Raw genomic sequence first — 24,890 nt, forward strand, 5'->3', positions numbered from 1 at the left:
AAGAGGTGTGTTCCTTTCTTAAGAACTCTTAAGCATTTAAAAGGGTTCATTTAAAATGCAGTATAACTTAGGTCTGTTGTCATTTTAACAGGCTGTTCTTCTTACTCATTAAAATACAAACTTGGCACTGTTCGGAAAAATGTTTGAAAAATCAACTAGCACACATTCCCCTCTCCTTGTGATTCTTCAGCCTGAATGAATTGCAGAGAGACCCTATGATGACAAGAAAAGGCTTCAACAAGAATAGGAAGGGGCTTATAGTCCTCTTCCTACAGGAACTTCACCTGTCTTTACTGTGGATTTGATTGACAGAGGCTGAGATACTATATCAGTTCATGTACCCTTGTAGTGGAAAAGTTTTTCCATTGTTTAGCTTGGCTGAGTCTTCTGCTTGTAGGCTACATTTTGTATCAAAGGAAATGCCCTCCTCTAAGCCCTGATTCAACAAAGCACTTCAGTATGAAATCTGGGGGGAAAGATTTGCATAGTTGGAATATTAAAATCAATTGTCATAACCTATTAGTATTTAGGAAGGATGAAGTGGGTAAAAGGGGAGCGGGTGGCGCACTCTGTTAAAAATGGCATCACCCAGTTTCCAAGTCACTGACAACTCAGAAACAAATGATTTTGTATGCTGCTAGATCAGTGTCCTAACAGGTAAAATACAAGATTGGGTGCTACTTGGTATCTGCTACACTCACCAAATCACACTCGAGAACAGGATTATCGGCTTCTGAAGCACCTGTCTATCACAGGTAGGGGGAAAAAAGCTTTATTATCATGGAGAACTTCAATCGTAAATCCCTTGAGTGACACATGCTGGAGGTCTCATGCTGCCACTACTAAAACAAACTTGGAATTTCTAAATATTATAGATGACAATTTTCTAACTAAAAAGCATTGCAACCAGCATGGGGGAATTTTATAATAGACTCAGCTTGACAGATAAAGAGGATCTGTGTGGTTATTCAGGTGCTGCTTCCTATGTGCCTTCGCCGGTAGATATGCATGAGCTCCATGCTCCTGAGACTGGAGGTTTGTCATAAGTAGTGTCATATGGTCCATGCACACGCATCTGCTCCCCTTGTGCTCAGAACCAAGGGCATAAAAGACTGACGCCTCTCTGGTTCCTTCTTATCGCTACATGGCTGGAGCCGGAGTTCTTTGTGTCTGTTATCGCCTTCCTCTACTTCCAATACCTGGAAATATATAGTGTAAATAGTTTTTAATAAGTTATAGTGTTTTAGTATTTTTATAGCCAGTATTGTTAGTTAGTGCCCCCACCTCAGGGAGCTTCTCCTCACTGAGAAGGACTATGTCAAGAGTCCTGAAGTTTAAGAACTGTATCTCCTACCCCTGTTCCTTCTCCATCAGCAATGAACTCTTGCCTTGATTGCCTTGGAGAAGCTCAAATCGCTGCCAAGTGCAACACCTGCTGCTCCTTTCCTCCTCAAACCCATGAAGGATGTGACCTCTGTCTGCGAGAGCACCTCCTGGAGAACACCATGAGTCCCCAGTCATATCCAGGCCAGGACACTTCTGTGAGCAGCGGCCTCAGTCTGCGAGCAGTCCACCTCTTAGCATGAGCTCTGGAGTTGGGGCTAAAACAGTTAAGCCTGAGAAACCCTTTCATGAGTCATGGCCATGCCTTCTCATGACCATAGGCATGAGGACAGATCACTATCCAGGTCTGCCTCTAAGAAAAAGGATCCCTCCTCGTCTTGATCCTAAGGAATTAAATCTGCATAAACCTTCTGTTGAAGAAGGAAAGGTGCAAGGGAAGAAGAATCTGGTGGTACCACCTCCAGTTTTGTCTCACAGGCCAAAAGATTAACACTTGTCAGTCCTGTCTGAGAGCTCCTTATTGGACTTCCATTTGATGGTTCCAGTACACTCCAACTGGGATTCTCTGAGTACCAGATCATTGGATGTCCTGGGTCTGTTGGTTTCCACCTCAGAGACTCCATGAGCTCCATGAAGGGCTGAGGGCTGAAGCCTTTACCTCACTGGATTATATTTTTGCTCTGCCCTATCCTCGATCCCCTCTTCTGTTGGGCCCAGTCCTCCTTACAGACTTTCCACGTCAGAAACTGCTTTGAGGAGAAGGGGATCCTCCCCTTCTGTATCCACAAGTCATAGAATTCTTCCAGCAGTAGAACAGGAGCCTACCTTTTCATCAGATGAATCTGATGCTCCAGAGAAGCCTTCCCCCTGAGGGAATCAAGTCCAGAACCTATAGCAGGTCTTGGAGCCTCCTCCTCCTCCTCCTGGTTATGAGTACCCAAGGGACCAATACTTTGGGGCTCCTCCCAGCCACTCAATCCTTCCTACTGGCCTTACTGGGCCCCATTAGAGCTGTATAATAGATGACCTGGATCCATGCAAGAATCACACCTACCTTCCTCTCCCAGACAGTACCACCTGGCACTATTGGAGTTTGCAGAGGAAGAAATCAAACTTAGTCCACCACTCATGAGAATTGTCATCCTTCTCACCCGATGAGGCAGTTGCTACATCATCCCATTCCCAGACAAAACCAGACCAGGTGAGAGCTGGAGTCCTCTGTCTTCCAGCCAAATCCATCCAACCACCCAATGCATCTTTTCATAGGATGGGGAACCCATATGGACAAATCACACTGCACAGGGTGGTCCCCACCAGAAGCCAGAATGCATATCAATCTGCTGAAGATACAGGCAGTCCACCTAGCCTGCAGCTCATCCTCCCACACATATGATCCCATTACATCCGTATAATATCAGACAGCGTGATGACTTTGTTTTTTATATAAACAAACAGGGTAGAGAGACATTTCTTCCTCGAGGATCGAAGCAGTGAATTTATGGAACTGGTGCATCAGGAACCCCATAGCACTCCCAGCAAATAGTCTCCCTGGGGTGCAGAATACTCTGGAGGACAATCTCAGCAGGAACTTCTCCACAGACCATGAGTAGGAAGTTCATAATTCTGTCTTGACCAAAATCTTCACCCAGTGGGGAACACCATCTTGGAACCTGTTTGCCTCCCAAACAAACAAGAAATTCAATCTCCACTACTCCAGAGTAGTATTAGGCCGAGAGTCCACGGGTGAGGCCCTTTTGTTATCCTGGATGGACTATCTAAGGTACATCTTTCCTCCCATCCCCCTCCTACCCCAGGTTCTTAGGAAAATTTGCCATGACAGGCGAAGGTTATCTTCATCACACCTCATTGGTCCAGATTGTTTTGGTTTCTAGACTTTCTACAAATGTCGTCCCATCTATATTTGACCTTTTCTGGTTCTGTTGGCTCAGAAGAAGGGCAGGATCAGACATCCCAACCCAGACCTTTTTAATCTCACAGCCTGGTATTTGGATGGGCACCAGACTTAGAATGTTCTATGTTCCAGAGGCCAGCTGAACTATCCTCAATCACAGCAGAACAATCTCCCCTAGAAAATGCTCTCTAGCTGAGTGGAGGTGTTTCCCTACCTGGTCACAATGGAAACAGTTGTCACCAGAATTGGCAGGTATCCTTGTCATTTTAGACTATCTTCTGTCACTCAAAATGTTGGGGCTTTCCACTAGCTCACTGAAGGCCCACCTGGCATCTGTAATTGTGCCTTCCATCCCTTGATGGAAGGTCACTCTACCTTTATGCACCCTCTCACAATTTAATTCCTGAAAGGCTTCTTTAGGATCTTCCTGCTTGTGATGAAGCCCACACCACAGTGGGGCCTCAGCCTGATGCTCTCAGCTCTCACCAGACCATTCTTTGAACTGATGGCTATGTGTTCCATGTCACATCTTTCCATGAAAATTGCTTTCTTAGTTGATGTCACATTGGCCAGATGGGCGAGCGAACTGGGAGCACTAATGGCTGTCCTTCCATACACTGTATTTCACACAGAGAAAGTCTCTCTTCATCTCCACCCAAAGTTAATTTCCAAGATAATTTCAGAGTTTCACACAAACCAACCCTATTCACTTACCAATATTCTTCCTAAAACGTCATGCTTCCAGTGAAGAAAAAAGACTACACTTTCTGACTATCAGATGGGCCTTGGTCATCTATCTGCAAAGACCAAAACTGATTTGGAAAACACTGAGACTGTTTGTTTGTTACCATAGCAGAGCTATCACGAGGACAAGCATTATCAACTCAGAGAGATTCTAAGTGGCTCTCTGGATGTTTCATTCAACGTTATAATTTGGCACACATTCCTCTTCCAGATAGGGTAAACACTAAAGCAAAAGCAACCTCAGTGGCATCTCTTCGAGATGTACCAATAGTGGACATTTGGAATGTGGCTACTTGAAGCTCCATCCACACCTTTACAAAGCATTATGCCCGAGTCCAGGTTTTCTCAGCAGATGCACCTGTGAAGTAAGCAGCGTTACAGGTGTCCGTACCAACTGCATCCTCACACCTCCTCCTGTTTGAATACTGCATATCAAAAACTGTATAGAATACACATAGAGATCTGCACTTTAAGAAAGGGAGAGTACCTGTAACTGGAGGTGCTTTGAGATGTGTGGTCTCTCTGTATTCCACTACCCTCCCTTTCCTCTGCTTCAGATCATATCTGATTTATATCAGATAAGGAGAAGGAACTAGAGAAGTGTTGGTCCATGCCACTCTTTATGCCCAGTTCGGAGCATGAGGAGAGCACCTGTGTGTGTGCAGACCATCAGAGACTACTTGCTACAAATCTCTCATTTCAGGTGCATGTAGCACACGCATACCCCCGTGTGGAATACAGATAGGGAACGCACATTTTGAAGAACCTTCAGTTACAAGTAAGTAACCTCTGTTTGCTTAGATTCAGGTTATCATGACTTGATTCCATTTGTCTTGTTCAAACAAAATGAAGTCCAAACCACTAATGTATATACTTGGTGCTCTAGATGGGCCAGTTTCACAAAGCTGAAAACGATTATGAGCCAGATCTTCTGGAAGACAGAATGTAAACAGAAAAATGTGAATGATAATTGTGAACTATTTAAAAATATTTTATTAAATGCCCCCAAAACCACAGAGAAGCCACTCGAGGAAGCCACTTGAGGAAGGCAGCTATACTGGTTAAAAAAACAAATCTGGTTTAGCGGAGATGTAAAAACACCTATTAAAAATATATACATATAACAACGGGGAATTTGATAGTTATGAATATAAATCAGAAGCTAGGAATGGTAGAAAACTGATAATGGAAGCAAAAGGAGAAATCAAAGGCCAGTAGAATTATGGACAATAAGGATTTAAAAAATTTATATTAGGAACAGAAGGAAACCTAACAATGGTATTGTTCCATTATTAGATGGAAATGGCAGAATTATCAGTAATAATGCAGAAAAGACAAATGTTCAATTTCTGTTGTGTATTTGGGGAAAACTCCAGATGATGATTTCATATCATATGATGATGATTGATGAAATACTTTCCATTCCAAAAGTAATTCATCAGTAGCTTTGCTGAATAGGGATATAGTTAAACAGATGCTTAAGGTTAAGCAAGTGCTTTTCTGAACTGGGGCCTCAGTCAGTGAAATGGATATGACACCAACTATAGTGGTAGTTTTCTATGAAGATGATACTACCTATGACTCTGTTGCGAAAGAAAGGAGTGTTCTGGCTAAGTGCAGAGACTAAATGGGTTTGCACTGGTATTTTGCTCAGTTTTTGTTTTAATTTATTCAAGATAGCTCAGCTCAAATGTAAAATCTGGGCTTTCTTTAATTGGATTCTTTATTTAAAAATGCATCTGTTTCTCTTGCATACATTACACAAAAATGTTACTATAAACCTAATGTACATATATTTAGCATAGTCCAAGTGAGTTCATCCATACTAATTTTTAAAGTACTCCTAGTAAATATTAAAAGTATTTATTGTTTATATAGCACCCCAACATGCTAAATGTTTACCAAGCTGGTGTGGTTATCTAAATTGTACTGTTAAGTGAGGAGGGGAAAAGGAATATTAACGTTAATGATGGGCAAGAATAGTGCAAATGGATTTATAAATCATAATGTGACACATGCAATTCAATCCATTAGCTTTGTGAACAGTCTGTCAGTTAAACCCAACAGTATTATATAAAGTGAAATAAAATACACAAGAGGAAAGTGCACAGCAAAAAACCCTTTCACTAATGCACACTCAATTCCAGTTGTTTTTGATGCTGTTGTTTCTTAAAAACAAACAAAACCCAATGTTGTTAGAAAAGCTCATGTGTGTGTTTTCACTCAACCATTACTGAAAAACTTGCTTAGACTTCAAATACGTTAAAAGAAACCAATGATAAGCATGCTCTGCTTCAGGTTAACATGTAGGAAAATTATATCTACATATTAGAGCATGGGAACTGTTTTACAACGTTAGTTATAGTTGGTGCAGCCAGTCTGAGTATAATAAATAAAGACACCTGGGCAGAATGATACTCTTTGAAACAGCTTGTGACATTCCTGGACTGGCTTCGTTCTTGGTCGTTATCATCAGAATACAATGAGCCAAGTTCATCCTAGTGCCTATGTCGGTTTGGAGTCTGGCTGAAGGCTTTAGAAGCCCCATTGTGGGATGACTGTGGCTGCGAAAGGAGATGGCAATGGCAGGGAAGGGGCATGGCTGTGCAGTGCCCAGGGGGATGTGTTGATACACTCTCCCCCAAACAAGTGCTACCTCAAACATAAAGAATCATTCAATTTATTTTCTTCCAAATAACTGTACAATAGCTGGGGCTGATCATAGACTTTACTGTGAAATCTGACTGCCTCTTCATGTTTATTTCCTCTTTGTTCCCATGGTGAGTATGCCTGTCTCTGGCAGACTCTGGGGCCCTGTTCTAGTTACACATTTCCATTATGTCTCTTACACCAAGACCATTCAATCTCTGTCTTGTTGCGTCAGCTCTCCTAGCCCTGGCAGCATTCAAGGTGAGGCTGTAAAATATAATCAGTTTGTAGAATGACATTACTGTCTCTATCCTATTTATAACAGCCGAACATCTTGCTTTTTTGGCGGCCATTGCACATTGAACAGACATCTCCACTGAGCTGTCCACAGTGACTTCTAGATCTCTCGCCTGAGAGGTTCCAACTAATTTAGAATCCATCAGTATGTATGAGTAGCTTAAATTATTCCTTCTAATGTATGTTATCTTGCACCTGTCTACACTAAATTTCATCTGTCACTATGTGGCCCATTTTTCTAGTTTTCTTAGGCCATTCTGGAGTTCTTCAGAAACCTTCTTAATCTTGACCTATCTAAGTAAGTTTGTGTTATAGAACTTTGCTATCCATCCATTATTCTTTTTAACATGATTCTTTTTTAACTGGCCTCTTAAATATACACAGTACTATAGAGGATGATCCTGCTTCATTGGAAAGATTCAGAACAGCAGGATTACCACAGCATAAGCTGTGTGTACAACATATACCATGTATATGTATTCTGAAAATGTCTTAAAGTATTGTTTTTTCAAAAAACAATTTTTATTTTCCTAATCAAAATCTGATATATGGCATTGTCTGTATGTGGCAGGTCTGGAAAATAAAAGTGAGAGGATTCTTATGTATAATTGTATTGAAGTCAAATACAGCTCATCATTACTTTCTAAGGCTGTTCTGAAGATTCCAGAATATGGGAATGATGATGAGCGGTATTTCACAAATGGGGGTATTCACTAGGACTCATACCCATCTGTGGTCAGCTTAAGGTGATGTTATAATAGGATCAGCCATTTAACAGTCAGAATTTTTTTGAAAAAAATTCTATTATGGATTTCATATCTTGCAAAACTGATTATATTTGGTAAGGACAAGTTGCCTTGTGAAATGTGTTTAACAGTCCCACAGAAAAGAAAAATGCCTTTTAGTTGTAAGATTTATTTATGGAAATTCCGCAATTGGATCTTGAATTTCAGCACTACGTTTGGAAATTTGGTGTTAACACTTGTCAGAGTTGTGTTGATCTATTTGCTTTATCTGAAATCATCCATTCTCCCCTGTAGTTCGTGCATTATAACACAGTGGGAACAGAGTTAGGCCAATGCTGGGCATGTTTCAGATCCTATTTCTTCTAATGCTTACAAGGTTGGTATCACAAATATGAAATGAGTCTATTTATACTCTGATTGGTTAGCCCTTTAGACCAGTGGATCTAGTACTCTTGACTAGGCTGGTTTTTTGTTTCACATGTCTTATGTTCCAGCTTCTTACGCAAGAAAACGTTTACTTTTGAGGAAGAAAGAGGCATGATTCTCAGACTATATAAATATAACAGAGTTTGAGTCAGAAGGGCCTCTTTGGCTTCATCTGCAGACAGAATCGTTATTGGATCATCTCCACTCTCAGTGTAAGGGATTATTGAAGACAGAGGATTATTGCACAGGATTTTTTTGTAGATGTAGGTTCCGTACACGCGCATACTCCAGGCATAAACAAATCTTAAGCAGAGACCATAATCTCCTTACATCAAACTTCTCCATCATTGACATCTGTAATCACAACATGGTAATGCTTAAGCTATCATTCCATTGTTTCAACCCTACAAAGATCTCTTTGCTCCATTTAGGGTCATGTAATAAAGAATAATTGATCCAGATCATCTGCTAAAGCTGAGGAGTGCATAATACAATTTAGGAGGCAGCGTACTTTCTGGATCATCTTCTGGCTGTGCACTGGGCCCATCACCCCGTGTAACTTAGGAGAGTCCAAGTTATGCTGGCTAGTTAATTCCCTGCTGCCAGTGCACGAATCCCTTGCCCTAAAAAATGCAGTCCTGAGCGAACAAGTGAGGGAAAGGATATTTGAAGCTGATGCACAAGTACAGAGAGGAAACAAATGATCATACCTATGCATGAAAACAAAACAGAGTAAATTGTAACACCTGCACTGAGGTAGAAATTGCAAGTGGAAATGTCTTGCCATTGCCCAGGTGTAGACCCTAATAGTCTGAAAACCACCACATATGGATTTAAAATGTACCATTGCAGTGTGAAACAAATTTACATTGTCCTACAGCCTGACTGGTTAGAGGTCTTTTTGTGGGCTGTCTAGTCAGGCTGGCATTGGCCAGCTTGCTACCACTTTTGGGGGGTTATATGGGACGGAATGCATATTGTGCTCTCTGACCCCACTCCCAATACAGCTACTTCCAAAGGTTTGCAGTTCATTCTTCTCCCATTTCATCTTGCCAAACAGCTGTGTTTCCATGCTGATAGATGGCTTTCTGATTCAGCTACTGTGCAATACAGTCAAGATGTCAAAGCAAAAGACTTCACATTATTTTGTTATGGAATTAAACAAGCTTTATGCGAATTCAGCTTTCTAATGAGTATACGCTTAACAGCAGCCAGTATGTCACTTCAGAATATGTGTTTTTCCCCAAACTTCCTTTTGAGACTTGCATTAAAGTGCAGGCTCAAATGTCTCTGTCTACTGCATGCTGATCCTTACTTACCCAGGAGAACTTTTTCATTCATCTTTGTGCTGGGAACTTGCGTTTTTATGGAGTCACATTTATTTATTTCCAATACGTTTACTGCAGGGTGATGGATTGTTACTAAGTGCTGCCCAAATATAGAATCCAGGCTTCAAGAGTAGAGCGTTACATGATACCCTAAAGGTAAAAGCACCATTTATTGGAATGGGTAAAGGAGCAGGCAGGCAGTAGAATTCATGACTTGTGGAACTTATACAAAGCTAACTCATGGCATCCGCATGCCTGCAGCTGCACTGGAGATTAAAAAAGCTTCTTTGCAAGATGAGTTAGTTGATATATAAAACTCATACTTTTTCCTCTAAATGTTTATTTTGACATATTTCAGGGGGGGGAAAGTATAATGTGCTGCTGTTTTTTTGACTTACATATTAAAGTTGGTGCTAACATTTTTCCATTTATTTTTGTACGTGTACATTTGTAAGACTTGTGCTGACAATAGGGCACAGCATTTGTCTTCCTGAACAATTGAAGGTTATCTTACATAATTTTTCCCGAGGTACATTTCAAATTGGGGTAGGTGGCAGACGTGCTGTATTTCCAGTGTCCTTAACATTCGCTTCTCTAGTATGGTGGAGGTTTTTTCTTTTCTGCAGATACAATGTGCCCATATAAAGCCTGAGCCTGCAAATTCTTATTTATGCAACCAACAAGCCACACTGAGCTTCAGTGGGACTACTAACAAAATTGAGGATGTGCAGTATTGGCCCCACTGTGTTTGAGTGACTTCCTTACTTGTCATTCTTCTCTGCAACATTCATTGGCCACGGTTTTCAGATAGGACTAGTGATTTTGGATGTCTCCTTTTTTGGATGCCTGATTTGAGACCCCTCAAAAGGACCTGATTTTCACAGGGTGAGTGCTTAGTGCTTTCTCTGGCAATTTGACCCCTTTAAAGCGAATCAAGTTGGACACCGGGAAAGTGAGGTATACCAAATCACTAGTCCCTTTTGAAAATCATGACCTTTTGGTTTTGACCCTGGAGGAAGCTACAGACCCAATTTATGATGTTGGGTTTTTTTTAAGATAAGGAGTCAAGCCCCTTTAAGGTGTCTTACTTCAAAAATTACCGCTTGATAATGGTGCCTCGTAGTTTGGGTGCTGTTTTTTAATAAATGATGCACATACTTTGGGCTCCTCCAAACAAATAAAAAACATGCAAGAAAAAAGAGAGGCATACCAATGAATCAGTGATTTGAAATAAACTTTTAAAAATAACATCTTGTTCCTTTACCAGATTTGAGTGCTACAAAAGTCCAAGTAAGTCTATGGTGTTAAGTTTCCTTCCAGGTCCTGTGTGCCGAATTCTGCCCTTAGTTACATCCCTGTAAATCCAGAAAAACTCAAGTGAAGTCACTGACGTTAATTAAGGCTTACCCCAGTGTAGGTGAGAGCAGAATTTCCCCGAATGTGTGCACTGCATTCTAGCTGCTCTGTCATTTCTTCTAGGCTAACTAAAATATTCCTAATCCATTATGAATTGACTATAATGGATTATTTTGCAATAAGGAAAAAGATGTAAAACCCAGACTCTTACAGAAAGCCTAAAACTGTTCCCAAATGTTATGCATTTTTAAAAGAACCTTGCAAATAGGCTGCTATATAGAAGCTGATATTTTATTACCAAATATTACACTCACCTTTGTAACTTGTATTTTAGGCTTTTAAATATTGAATAATAGAGTGTGCTTTGACAGAATGTTTGCCTACAGTTATTGCCTAATGGAACCGTTAGCTTCATTAAAGTGGCAGTGATAGAAATTAGCACATTCGGATTGATAATGATGACTTTTATGCTAGTTCTCTAGTTCTATCTATATTTAATACCATAGAAGGAAGATGCTGGAACCCTGTCCTTTTGGCATTCTGCAGGATAGAAGTCTTGAGCTGAAAACATCTGAATAATATGAAGGCAAAGATTTGCTTGCAAGTAGCATAGCAGAGTCAGTAGCTTGTCTAACAATTTTTGAAATATATAGGCTTTGTGTTCCATGTTTTCTTCCTCACATGTGGAAGAGAGAAAGTGTCTGATATGGGAACTTTTGATAACTCTTTGATGACCTTGCAGTACTATCGCCTGTTCATGACAATGAGGCTTAATTATTCTAGCTTCCTCCTTAACACAGCTTCCATGTTGCTTTCAGCTTGTTTAGAATAGAGCAACTAGCTTTCCCTCTGCTTTGAATAACCATGCATCTATTACATGCACTCAGCTGTGTTCACACTCCTTGCCTAGAACCTGGCAGAGTGACTGTAAACTGACACTGCTGATTTGTAAAGATCTTTGAGGTATACCTTGGCAGCATTTTGCCACTTCCCCTCACCGCCTTGACCCTAATTCTGAGGGGTATGTGTACTCTGATCTCAATAGCATTTGTATCTTTGAGTCTGCAGCTGCTCAGGCCTTTCTAGAGATGGGTACAGAACTTGCTTCCTCTTGACATTTCGGTTCATCTGTCCCCACTTCAAAACAGACACAACTCCTCTGTCCCCTCCAAGTTTTTTTTTTAGTCTGACCACTCTTCTCCCCACATTTTGATTCTAGAAATTCAGGGCAGGGACCGTGTCCTCATTTGTGATCATTTTTGCCTAGCACAATGGGATCATGATCCTGCCTGGGGACTGAGCACTGTATCAGTTACAGAACCTTTCATTCTTCCTCTCCATTTCAGTGTTTGTTCTCCTTGCTTAGAGTTTTAAGAGGTGCTTTATAAATCACTTCAAAAAATATTTTGTTGCTTTTGGATTAATGCTGTCTCCAACTCCCACAAACATTCAAGACCCAGATTGCACCCAGACTGTCACAGAGGGATAGCAGAAAGGGGAATTTTGCATCTCCTGCGCAAATTAGGCAATATTCTGCAGTGAATTTCTCTGTATGTCTGCAGTGAGGAGGTGGGCTTGGGACTGGTTGTGGGGATGGACACAGGCTATGGCCAGCTGGTCTGTAAACTATGCTGATCTACTGATCAAACCCCGTTAGTGTTTGGGAGGTTTCCTGCTTCCAGGTTAGTTGAGAGGATAGGGCCAGGATTTAATCCCTTGCAGTACTCTCTACCCCAGCAAAGGCCCATGTGCTTGGGCTTTGTGTGATGGACCAGCATTTGGCCCATTGTCTGGGTAAGGAACGTTTTCTGCCAGGTTGAAATAACAAAGCCTCACTTTAAATTTTATTATGACTCCCCCTTTGTAACAAAGCTAGAAATTGTATTTCAATAAACGAAAGATTAGATTGGCAGAAAATAGCAAACACAGAGAAAAGACTGTCAAATCTCATGATTATTTGGCCCTCACAATTTTCCACTGACATTCCCAGCAGCAGGGAATGGCATTAAACTGCTGCTCTGGGTGGGGTTATACCCTTGTGTGGCTAGCTTGTATTGCAATAAACTACATTTAGCCTGGGACTAACCAAGGAAAGTGACTAGGTTAGCAAGCTGCCTCTCTTTATCCATCAGGAGTCAAGTGATCTGGAAGAGGAACACAAAGTTCCTAGTGAAGGATCATTGGAAGCAAGACAGCTTCACTAATTATATTCAGTTCCTCCCCCTTTCCCCATATCAGTGGAATTCTGCATACAAAATGTGGTTAGTCAGTATGTGTCAAACAGTACAAATCAGTTACAATACATTAATCAAGGGCATGAAGGAACAGCACTAGGAAAGAATGATTATACCATATTATATAAACCTTGATCTTTAGTCATCTGCAATCTCTCTGTCAACTCTTATCATTCCCTTTTGGCTTCTAATCCCTGGAGGAATAAAGTCTTTCTTTGCTTCTGGCCTTGCTGGTTTCCTTAATGAGACAAGATCTGTCAAGGAGATCATGTCACTCTGTGGTCAAACATCTATATCAAATCTTAGATGAAAGAGTGCCTTTGTGCTCACCTTTTTGATCTTCTCTCCTCCCCTTTCTTCATGCCACAGGGTACTGTCTGTAGAATAACCATCCCTTAATGTACTAAAAATCAGAATGCAGTGACTGCCATCTAAATGAAAGTCCTTAAACTTCATGTCTTCATTCAGGTTTAGAAATCCTATAGTACAGTGGTTTTCAAACTTTTTAGGCCGTGTACCCCTTTCCAAATAATATAATCTACTGGGCCCCCCATCTGAAATAGGGTCATAATATACTTATGAATAGATTGCCAAGTCTTACTGAATTAAATGTATTGTCCGTCATTACAGGATTTTACTGACGTACCCCCTAATGAGAGCTGGTGTACCCCTAGGGGTATGCGTACCTCAGTTTGAAAACCACTGCCATAGTATAGTATAATCTTTCCCCTGAAGGGAAGTGCTGGAGGCCCCCATATCCAAGGACTTTTAAAAGCTGATGTACTGAGGGAGCATTCCTGTACTGGCTGGGCCATGGGCTAGATGACTTAATAGTTCCTTTCCACTTAGACATCTGTCATTTGAAAAATAATGTAGAGGCCTGCTAAAGGTATTTAGGGTTATTATCATGGAATGTTACACAGTTCTTTGAAGCTGAGTAGAGCATAGGTTCACAGCTACCTCTTGTCTGAATTGCCATGGTCAACGCTCAAAAGCTTTGGAGGCTCATTCTGGGTAAGTGCCAATATGTTCAGAAGCTTGTCCAGGCTGCTTGAGATCTTCTCTCTTTCACCACTCACATCACCATGTCCAGCTTTCTTTCTCCCTCCTCCTAACCCACCACACTGTCCCTTTTCCCTCTTTACAGCTCCAGTCTTTCCTCCTCAACAGGTCTCTGACTTGATGCCCTCTCACAGGGGAGAATTGAGAGAGAGAGAGAGAGGAAGGATGCTTTAGTAGTTAGGGCACTAAGGGCCTCTGAAGACCCCGAGTTCTATTCCTTCCTCTGTCACCTTGGAAAGTCACCTAGTCTTTCTGTGCCTCCATTTCCCATCTGTAAAATGCATAGCTCTTCTCTACCTTACAGGGATGCTGGGAGCATATATACAATAAAGATTGTGAGGCACTCAGATGCCATGGTGATGGAGGTAATATAAGTATCTAAAATAGATCCTTCCATCCAGGACCCAGGAAAGGAAAAACAGAGAACTCCCCTTAACTTCTTTTTCTTCCTCACATTTTGCGTGATCCTCAAAAGCCTCTGATTTGTTTCCATCCCCCTCTCATACTATCTTATCAATTTAATAATTACATATTTTAACTTACTTATTTTTGGTATGTTTATACTCAGCTGTGCTACCTTGTGCCACCAGATCTCACCAACTAACTTGGGTTGCTCAGTAAATCAGAGCATAATGAGTAGGAACATCAAGGAACACAAAATGCTACAGGATGTGGTGGCGTTAGCTGGCTGTCTGGGTTAAGGAGTCACTGTGCTGCTGATTATCACATTGTCACACTTTGCTGCTGATTATCCAGCACATTATCAATGATCTACAACCTCTCCTGGAAAATGATCCCTCACTCTCCCAGACCTTGGGAGACAGGCGAGTCCTTGTTTACAGACAGCCCCCTAACCTGAAGCAAATACTCACCAGCAACTACACACCATACCACAGAAACACTAACCCAGGAACCAATCCCTATAGCAAACCTCATTGCCTACTCTGTCGCCATATCTACTCTAGCGACACCATCAGAGGACCCAACCACATCAGCCACACCATCAGAGGCTCATTCACCTGCACGTCTACTAATGTTATCTATGTCATCATGTGCCAGCAATGCCCCTCTGCCATGTACATTGGCCAAACCGGACAGTCCCTACGTAAAAGAATAAATGGACACAAATCGGACATCAGGAATGGTAACATACAAAAGCCAGTAGGAAAACACTTCAATCTTCCTGGACATTCTATAACAGATTTGAAAGTAGCCATACTTGAACAAAAAAACTTCAGAAACAGACTTCAAAGAGAAACAGCAGAACTAAAATTCATTTGCAAATTTAACACCATTAATTTGGGCTTGAATAGGGACTGGGAGTGGCTGGCTCATTACAGAAGCAGCTTTGCCTCTCCTGGAATTGACACCTCCTCATCTATTGTTGGGAGTGGACTACATCCACCCTAATCGAATTGGACTTGTCAATACTGGTTCTCCACTTGTGAGGTAACTCCCTTCTCTTCATGTGTCAGTATATTTATGTCTGCATCTGTAATTTTCACTCCATACATCTGAAGAAGTGGGGTTTTTACCCACGAAAGCTTATGCTCAAATAAATCTGTTTTTTCTTTAAGGTGCCACCGAACTCCTTGTTGTTTTTGTGGATACAGACTAACACGGCTGCCCCCTGATACTGTGCTGCTGATGTCTTTCAGATGTGATGTAGAGCAGGAGACCTGATTGTATGTGACCATTAAAGATCCCTGGGCTTGTTTAATAGGAGTTATTGGTGTTAACACTGAGGAGTCAGCTAAATTTCAGCATGAATAGTTAGGTTCCATCTGGTTGCTTCTGCAGTTTCAGTTGGAAATGCCTTTCCTTGTCTCAAAGGTGTGTTGTGAGCCTTGATTAGTTGTTTGTGTATTGCTTTGAAATCTTTCTGATATATAGAGATTAAAATACGTTTATATGCATGTGAACAACTACTAAAACACTCTCAGATAGTGTTTTGGGTTTTTTTGGTAGAGGAGAGATTTTAGTTTGAAGGGGGTTGCGTTGTCTAATATTCCAGAGGGCTTCAATAACTGCGAGAGATTGATTCTGACTCTCTGTTAAGAAATGTGACCTTTTTTTATCTGTTTAAATATACAGCGTAACATAATTGCCCAACTGGAAAACAATATTGTGTGCAGAAGCTCCATATCTTCTTGACTTCAACGTATTTATCTATCCTCCAGGAATATGCAGATGTGTGCTAGAGTTTCATTTCTTCTGCAACACAGAAAAAAGGCCAAGTAGCTGAAAAATGATGGCTGTTGCAGTACATACCAGCATTGTGTTACAAAACTATAGTCATTGCTGAATTAGTTGCACCTAATATAAGTGTGTGTTATGTCTTTGGTGATCCCATTCTCCCTTGCTGGCATCTCACTTACCAACAAAACATAAATTCTGACTCCTACTAATAGTTTTTTTACGTTGGGTGATTGTCTAATTTGAGGTGGGAGGGTTATATTTTAAGAGGCTGACGTGCTGTCTGGGATGCTCACAGGACGACCCTGCACTTCAAGTTGAAGCAGACAGGAGCCTTGGTTCACCTCTGGGTTATGCTGTCTTCTGTTGGAATGAAGCAAGATGTCCAATCTAGCCGGGGTTCTGCAAGAGGCAGGCACAGCCTTCAGTGAGAGACAGGGATATGGCAGCAGTGCCTGAGGGATGCACTGATTCAGAGAATCCCTTAGGAAGATTTTCCCAGTGGGGCTCCTAGTGGAATCCAGGCTACATTTTAAAGTGATTGTGATGGGTTGGATCACAGAAACCCCCTTGGAGTTGCCAACTGATATGCCAAGACTACTTCTGCCCCTGCCTTCCCTGCCCTCCCAGCTTGGGACTTCAGTGCCCTGCCTGGTTTCTGCCAGACCCACTAGCCTGCTGCAAACCCAGACCCAGGTCTGAACCACGTCCCCTAACAGCTGTAGGCTTAAACTGAAAGCAGGTTAAGAAGCGTTCCTGTCTTTAACACTCAGATGCCCAACTCCCAATGGGGTCCAAAGCCCAAATAAATCCGTTTTACCCTGTATAAAACTTATACAAGGTAAACTCATAAATTGTTCACCCTCTATAACACTGATAGAGAGATATGCACAGCTGTTTGCCCCCCCCCCCACTATTAATACATACTCTGGGTTAATTAATAGGTAAAAAGTGATTTTATTAAATACAGAAAGTAGGATTTAAGTGGTTCCAAGTAGTAACAGACAGAACAAAGTGAATTACCAAGCAAAATAAAATAGAACACGTAAGTCTATGTCTAATACAGTAAGAACTCTGAAAACAGATAAAAACCTCACCCTTAGAGGAATTCCAGTAAGCTTCCTTTTACAGACCAGACTTCTTCTAGTCTGGGTCCAGCAATCACTCACACCCCCTGTAGTTACTGTCCTTAGTTCCAGTTTCTTTCAGGTATCCTTGGGGGTGTAGGGGCTATCTCTTTAGCCAGCTGAAGACAAAATGGAGGGGTCTCCCACGGGCTTAAATAGACTTTCTCTTGTGGGAGGAGACCCCCTCCTCTCTCCTATGCAAAGTCCAGCTCCAAGATGTATTTTTGGAGTCACCTGGGCAAGTCACATGTCCATGCATGACTTAGTTTTTACAGGTAGCAGCCATTGCCCACATGGTATCTTGAATGTCTCCAGGAAGACTTCTTATGTGGATTGGGGCCTTCCAACATCCATTGTTCGTTAAATGCTTCTTGATTGGGCATTTAACTTGCAATTTCCTTTCTAAAGAAGCTGACCAAATGCCTTAGTAAGGTTATTTAAAATCAAACAAGTATACAGCCAATATTCATAACTTCGAATACAACAATGACACATGCATACAAATAGGATGAATATATTCAGTAGATCATAACCTTTATAGAGATGGGTTACATGGCATATGTAGCATAAAACATATTCCAGTTATGTCATATATATACATTCATAAGCATATTTCCATAAAGCCTTATGGGGTGAACTGTCACAGTGACGTCACCCTGGGCTAGGGCAGCAGTGCAAACATCCTGTGCTCCCCTGTTGGGTGAATTCCCCACTGGAGCACAGAGGCTGCTGCTGCTACCAGGGTTGCCATGTCTCTGCCCTGTGTTAGTAAGGGCAAATCAAGGTGACTGCCAATAGCCTAGTCTATGCATGGGACTTGCCTTGATAACAGTGATTGGTGGCACAGCGGCTGTTTCCACCAGTGCAGTTTTCCCCTGCTTGAAAAAGGTTGCACTGGTGTAAATTGTTGCTTATAATGGGTTGTCTTATATGCATTAGGAGATGGCACTGGTGCAGCGACACAAGTGGTTAGTCACCAATGGCTATAAAGTGGGCAAATTACCAGGGTAGACAAGGCCTATAATGCAGTGAACTCTGCTTTTGCTGCTGCCTTCCACTGTGGCAGATTCCCATAAACCCTGGTAAACTAGGTAGTGGATGGCTGTGTAGTGTAGGCAGAGATTCTCAGAGTGCTGCTGTTGGTGGCAGTTGTATGAGTGGATTACAAAACAATGAGTGATCACCAGCTTGCTTTATTTATCTGTCAGAGTTGCAGACTGGATAATTGTTGTTGTTAGGTATTGGAACAAAATGCCTCTTTCGCGGAGCTGTCACACATTCTAAACAGCGTGTTCTGTTTTGAACACATGGCATTTTCAGTGGGGCTATTAGTTCTAAATATACAAGACCTACAGAAGCAGGGTGAACAGCCTGTTTCATAGAACTATCTGAAACAGTGTTTGTGTTCAGTGTACTTTGTACAGAAATATGAGATTAGGTAGCTCATGCTTCACACTGATTTTATTAGCGGCAGCTTTAATATCCCATTTTTCATCATGCAGTGAAGACACAGAATTTGCTGTTTTGATTTTTTTCCCCATCGAGTCTTCACATGCATTTCCATGAGCAGATCTTGTTTCCATGGCATCAGCCTTTAAACCCCATCATTGGTGGGCTGCATTAGCCAATGAAAACACACAAAAAATCAATACTGCTATAATGTATGGCCCTGTTGCACGAAGAGTGCAATAATACAGCGATATGTTATGCATTTTAGTATGCCAGTGCTTGAAGCTCTGAGTAGCTGTAACACTGCAAGATAGAAGTTTCACAGCTACTTTGCTAGTACCGTTCCAAGGCCATTGTTTTCTCTGAGTCCTTATATATTAATTGTTCCAGAAAATGAGATTCATCACAAAATGCATGATGGCTTTTAAAACAATTTGTTTTTCTTATTGCAGTTTTCCCAACCCAGACGCTTCCATTTCTTGGCTCAATACATTGAAACCAGAGGAGATTTGTTGAATCTCAGCTGTCAACTTTATTCGTACAGCATCTATGAAATAAGATTCCAGGATTGTCCGTCACTCTGTATGTCACTCTGAAGCCTAGAATGTCTGAGTCAGTGTGAAGTAATGGAAACAGCTACAAGTATGGCTGAGAGTGCTTATTGTTCAGAGTATCATCAGGTTCAGTCATCACTGGGATTTGTGGTCTGTTACCATCCTATTTTTAAGTTCTCGGTCATGTTGACTTGATGAATTACACCCATGTGACAGTAAGGTAATAGCTATTGTGGTAAACTCAGGACAGATGGCTGCAAGGAGTGGGAGGGGGGATAGAAAACAGTCCCAGAAGGTTAAAAGGCCCTCCTCCGTATTAACTGAGGAGGGGTGACTACAGGTCAGTCAGGTTCAGCTGAGAAGGGGTTACTAGAGATCAATTAGGATCAACTGAGAGGGAGTTGCCTGAGGTCAATTAGGATCAGCTGATTCCAACTAAGGGCCGCCTGAGACCTTTTTAAACCCTCCCCTGTTGGGAGAAGGGGAGGAAAGAGAGAGAGAAGGAGTCAAGCTACCAGTAGACAAGTAGCAGCAAGGGACAAGCCTCTCTAGGAGGGAAGGCTGCATTCCATCCCATAAGGGAGAAAAACAAACCCAAACCACTGGCTGAGAAAAGGACAGACTGCCCCTGTGCAGCCAAGAAGGACTGTTTACGCAAGCCCGACTCACCAAAGCTAAAACAGCTGAGGCTGGTGAGACCGAGAAGGTGCCTTGCCACACTATGTAATGCCAAGAGTCTGAGACCAGTGTGATATCGGAGGTAATTCAACAAGACACCATTGTTACTCTACAGCTAATTTTCATGCAACGGATTCATTGGTTGTATGAGGGAGACTGCACATATGGTGGTTTACTTGGTCCAACTGCCACAACATGGGCTTTCAGCTACTAGTTAGCTAATAATAAGGTGTTTTCATGTCACAGTTGTGCTGTTTTGCATATTCAGTACCCATGATCATAGCGTTTACTTCTAACATAATGATTCAAGACTGGATGTCATAGACATATGCTAGCTCAACCCAAAATTGTGGGTTTCAAGCACTTGGAGAAATCTTATGACCTTTGCAATGCACAGGCTCAGAATACGTGATCACAATGATCCCTTCTGGCCTTAAAAATCTATAAATCTAGTATCCTTATTTAAATATTATATAGAAGAGTAGAGTTTGATTGCCGTTTATTCTGGTTAGTTCAGTAACCTCAGAGATTAGCAGTGAATTTCCAGATTTATTATTAACTGGGTGTATGGGTTCCTTTCCTGGTGATTTACTTGGTCAAAAGGTTAAAACTAGAAGGAAGTAATTAAAAGAACCTTTTATCTAGTGAAGTCCACATGATGTCTGATAGATGATTGCGGCCATCAGTCAATATTCCAGAAGAATGCAGAGGTAGCACTACGTGCCTGCAGTGGGTATGGTCCACTGAAGGAATGAGTATTAAATTATTAGGGATTAAATTAGGATATGGAACTTGGTCACTGAGATTCCCTGACATGTGTGACAGTAGCTCACGCATTTTCCATCTTCATAGCAGCAGCAAAAATTAAAAAAAGCTTTGTGGGTACATGTCACTGTTGACTTTAAAGTCCTGGGCAGAGAAAAAGAGAGAGAGAGAGAGGTGGAGGGGAACCTTTTAAAATATAGATCACACTTTTATCACAGATCATCAGGACAGAATTCATTTCAAATTGACATGGGGGAAAATTTCAGCCAAATTAGCTGCTTTCAGGTGAGTTTGTGGTGCTGCCTTTAACAAATAAGCTAAAAAAAGAATTGCATTGCTCTTTAAGCTATACAAATTACAAAAAAAATTCTGAGTTTAATGCTGGTGGAAGGAGCATTATGAAATCTGCATTATGAAATCCTTTGCAGTACATGTCCTCTCCTCCAGATGAGGACAGGGGGGATGGAATCACTGGAAGCTTCACCGCACAGCCCTGCCAATATGCCTCAGTGCTGTTCAGGAAATATCAATAGCTGTGAATGGGTGAGAAGGAAATTAGATCTTCATTGTCCATTTGATTCCTGATCTTTCTCCCTTTGACTCTGATCCCCAAAAGACTTATGCTTGTGCTTAGTTTTTGTGCACAAATAGTCCTGTTGATACAAGTGCATAATGTTAAGGTCTTTGCAGATCTGTGGTCTACCTTATGAAAAAGGATAGAAGTACCAATTGTGATTTTGGTTGTCTTTTTTTAATGTAAACAGCTGTTCATTAACAAATGAAGTGAGACCACTAATGAAATTTTCTCCGAAATGTACAGTAGTATACTTCAAACTTAATTTTACATTGTACAAACCACAATTGTTTTTCAGCCTGTTGTGGTTGTCTTGGTCCAAGTACTGTATCTACTTAAACTTGTCCGCAGATTCTCTTTCATTCATTCACATTTCTTTTGCAGATTGCATGTGGCTCAGAGCATAATCTGGCAGTAGTTGGTAAGTAGCTTAATTTTATATCAAATGCTATGGTTGCTTTTTTTTTCTCATTTGTAAGTAGCACAAGATTAAAAGAAAATGTACCCAATGAATTATTGCAGAATGCTTGGTAGAGCGGAATATGGTAGCAGAAAGGAGGAAACAATCCATTTGTATTGGTGAGAAAAGAAATCTGAAATATAAAAAGCACTGGTAATCATGATAGCTGGATAGCACTTTTCAATGCTCTTGCTGACTAGCTACAGAGAAAGGGAGAGAGGGGAGTTAATGAGTGTAACAGCAAAATTAATTTAAGTAGTCCTAGGACATATTTTACAATCGAACCATTAAAGCATGAAGTCTCAAATTCAAAGGAGCAGCTAATCTTGGTTAAAAAGTGGTAAACATTTTAAGTGAAATATTTCATGGAAAAATTCTTGTAGTTTTTGTTGAAATTTTGAAAATGTTTAAAATGTCAGCCAGCTTTATTTAGCATATATAGTACCTCTCCACTTAAATGTGGCTCCTATAGTAATGGTGAAAGGTTCTAGGCCTAACACCAATGGAAAGATAATCCTGTCTTCCAGTACCAGAAATAATCAGATCCTGAATTTCTACTGACTTCACAGGATACCTGCTGATGTGCACTGGGACCGAAGCCCCATGATTATAATTATAGTAATTATTAATACCCAGTTCTTATATAGCACAATTTCCATCAGTAGATGTTGAAATGCTTTTACAAAGGAAGTCAGTATCATTAGCCTGATTTTTACAGATGGAGAAACTGAGGCCCAGAGAGGGGAGATGTGACTTACTCAAGATCGGCCAGTAGCAGAGCTGTAAATTAAACCCAGGGCACCTGAGTCCCAGTCCAGTGCCCTAGCCGCTAGGCCACACTCCTCTACTGGTTCAGGCTTTAAGGTGTTAAACAAGGAATTTGCCTAATTGTGACACTAAATGAGGAATCAGTGGGAGTCATGCCCTCCAGTATCCAAACATACATCCTTGTGTATCCTGTAAAATCAGAGCAAGTCTGGTAGTTACCCAGATAGACTATGAATATAATAGTTTTTATCAGAAAATATTTTGTGTGTGTTTTACAAAAATAGGGTCATGACTTATCCATTTTAGGTCCAAGCAGCCCATTTTATTTAGTACAGACTTTTTTTTTTTGGAAAAGAAAGATTCTTTGGATGAACGGGTTTTCTGAGTCGTATCTGTCCATCTGCCTGTGATGGGGTGGACTGTGCCCAGAGGCCTCCTGCTGGAGGCCTCAGTGTCCAGCCATATCTATCCCAGGAAAGGAACAGTAGAGGAGTCCTCCAAGCAGCCAGTCAGGGCCCAGGAGGGCCATATAAAAGGAGCAGCAGACAGTCAGGAAGAGCTGTTGGCTGGCTGCTGGGCCTGAACTTAGGTGAGCCCTAAGGTAAGGTGAAGCTTGGGCGAAGGTTGGGGCTGTGGGAAAGTGGCCCAGGGAACTGAAAACACTGTAGTTAAAGGGACATGGCTGAGACCTGGAGTAGTTGGTGGGCCTGGGTCCCCCCAGGAGGGTACTGGGGAACTGGCCTACAACCAGACAGCAAGAAATCCCAGAAGGAGAACTGTAGTGGCCCAGCTGGAGACTGGAGCCGGAGTACACCAAGAGGGCAAAACCATTGCTTCCATGGAGGAAGCCCTGGGGGCACGGCCAGATACCAGGGCCAGGACTATTTAAAGACCGCAGGCAGACCTGACGAGAAGGGGTGCTTGCGAGAGGTGGGTGCCATGCCCTTACACTGCCCCTTTGAACCTAATGAATAGAATGTCTGTAATAGCTCCCTTGAGCTCCCGCTCACCTCCACAGGAATCATTACTGCATATCTTTGAAAATTGGCTATTTGATACGTGATGCACATTCATGTACTGTTTTCAAGGAGGTATTTATTTCATGTTGGGGTCTTGATTCTAGATTCATAAACCATCTACAGAGCACATTTTGGACGCAGCATATAATTGATTATCCTTGTATGATAAATCTTATTATGAACTATTCAATCTGATTAATTCTACTGACTATGGGAAGGTATCTCCCCCCGCCCCCCCCCAACCAGTTGTTCATTGTCACATGCCCTTGCTGATTAGGGACTCGGGTGCTGTTGAAAGCCAACTAGCAATCTGAAAACTCACATTGGGCTTCTCACTGAATTTATGGACTGAAAATTTAGCTAGTAGCAGATTTCTCCAGTGCAAGTGAAAGCAAAGTATTGGGTTTAACCCTTATCTCCCTGTCCCTCCCAATGTCCTCTTAGTAAATAATCTTCTGCCACATAGAGATAATCTCAAAAATAAATATGCAGGGAAAAGAAATACCTTTGAAACAACTAGCAGGAAATTTAATGTCAATTGTGTAAAGATTTTACATACCTAATTTCATGCCCTGTGAGTACACTCACAGACTTCTGTAGGAATGTTCTCAGAGCATAAAGTTAAGGATATTTTTATTGTGACATCACAACAGAAATATTTTGTTGCTGTTTTTTTTTTAACTTAAAGCGTTATGGTAAGACCTACTTGTGCGGTGAATTTTTAAAAAATACTTTTAAAAAAGTTGAATTTTGTGGAAAGGATTATTTTTTCCAACCTTTCATAACTTGTTGCTAGTTCAAAATGGCCAATCTTTTCACTAGTTAAATACATCTCGCAATCTATAATAAATATGTATGTTTGATTGTACAGTTTTTCAATAGCATTTATAATAGAGACTTTAATGAGCACTGATAAATAATCTATGCTTTATTAGTAGATTTCCAAACACTTACCCTGCATGGATTTCAAATTAAAAAAAAACATAAACTTTCTGTAGTAAAAGAAATATATAAATTACAAACAGCCCCAAACCCTAGAATATTAAAGCAATTTCAATTCTGAAAGCATGCATACACGCACTTTATAGGCAAACACATACGGTGTGTGTTTTTGTTTGTATCTTCCTTTTAAGTCAAAACGTTTCCTTTGAGACCCAGAAAATACATTTTACATTAATTTCTTAAACTTAGTGAAGAAATTG

The 24,890-nt window shown here is 41.2% G+C and overlaps 1 protein-coding gene across 4 annotated transcripts in view; it reads left to right on the forward strand.

The window, feature by feature from the left end:
* Positions 1–24,890, forward strand: part of SERGEF (secretion regulating guanine nucleotide exchange factor) — a 256,381-nt gene that overhangs the window by 133,147 nt on the left and 98,344 nt on the right. For all 4 annotated transcript variants that reach the window (XR_007357408.2, XM_048855834.2, XM_048855836.2 and 1 more), the window contains one exon: positions 21,826–21,862. Coding sequence is in view for 3 of the 4 variants with exons in the window: in XM_048855834.2 (XP_048711791.2) it covers positions 21,826–21,862 (37 nt within the window). In the remaining variant the exon portion in view is untranslated. Of the gene's footprint in view, positions 1–21,825; positions 21,863–24,890 lie in introns of those variants that run through there.

Source organism: Caretta caretta, chromosome 6, assembly GCF_965140235.1.
Source record: "Caretta caretta isolate rCarCar2 chromosome 6, rCarCar1.hap1, whole genome shotgun sequence".
In the NCBI taxonomy this organism is placed as follows: Eukaryota; Metazoa; Chordata; order Testudines; family Cheloniidae; genus Caretta; species Caretta caretta.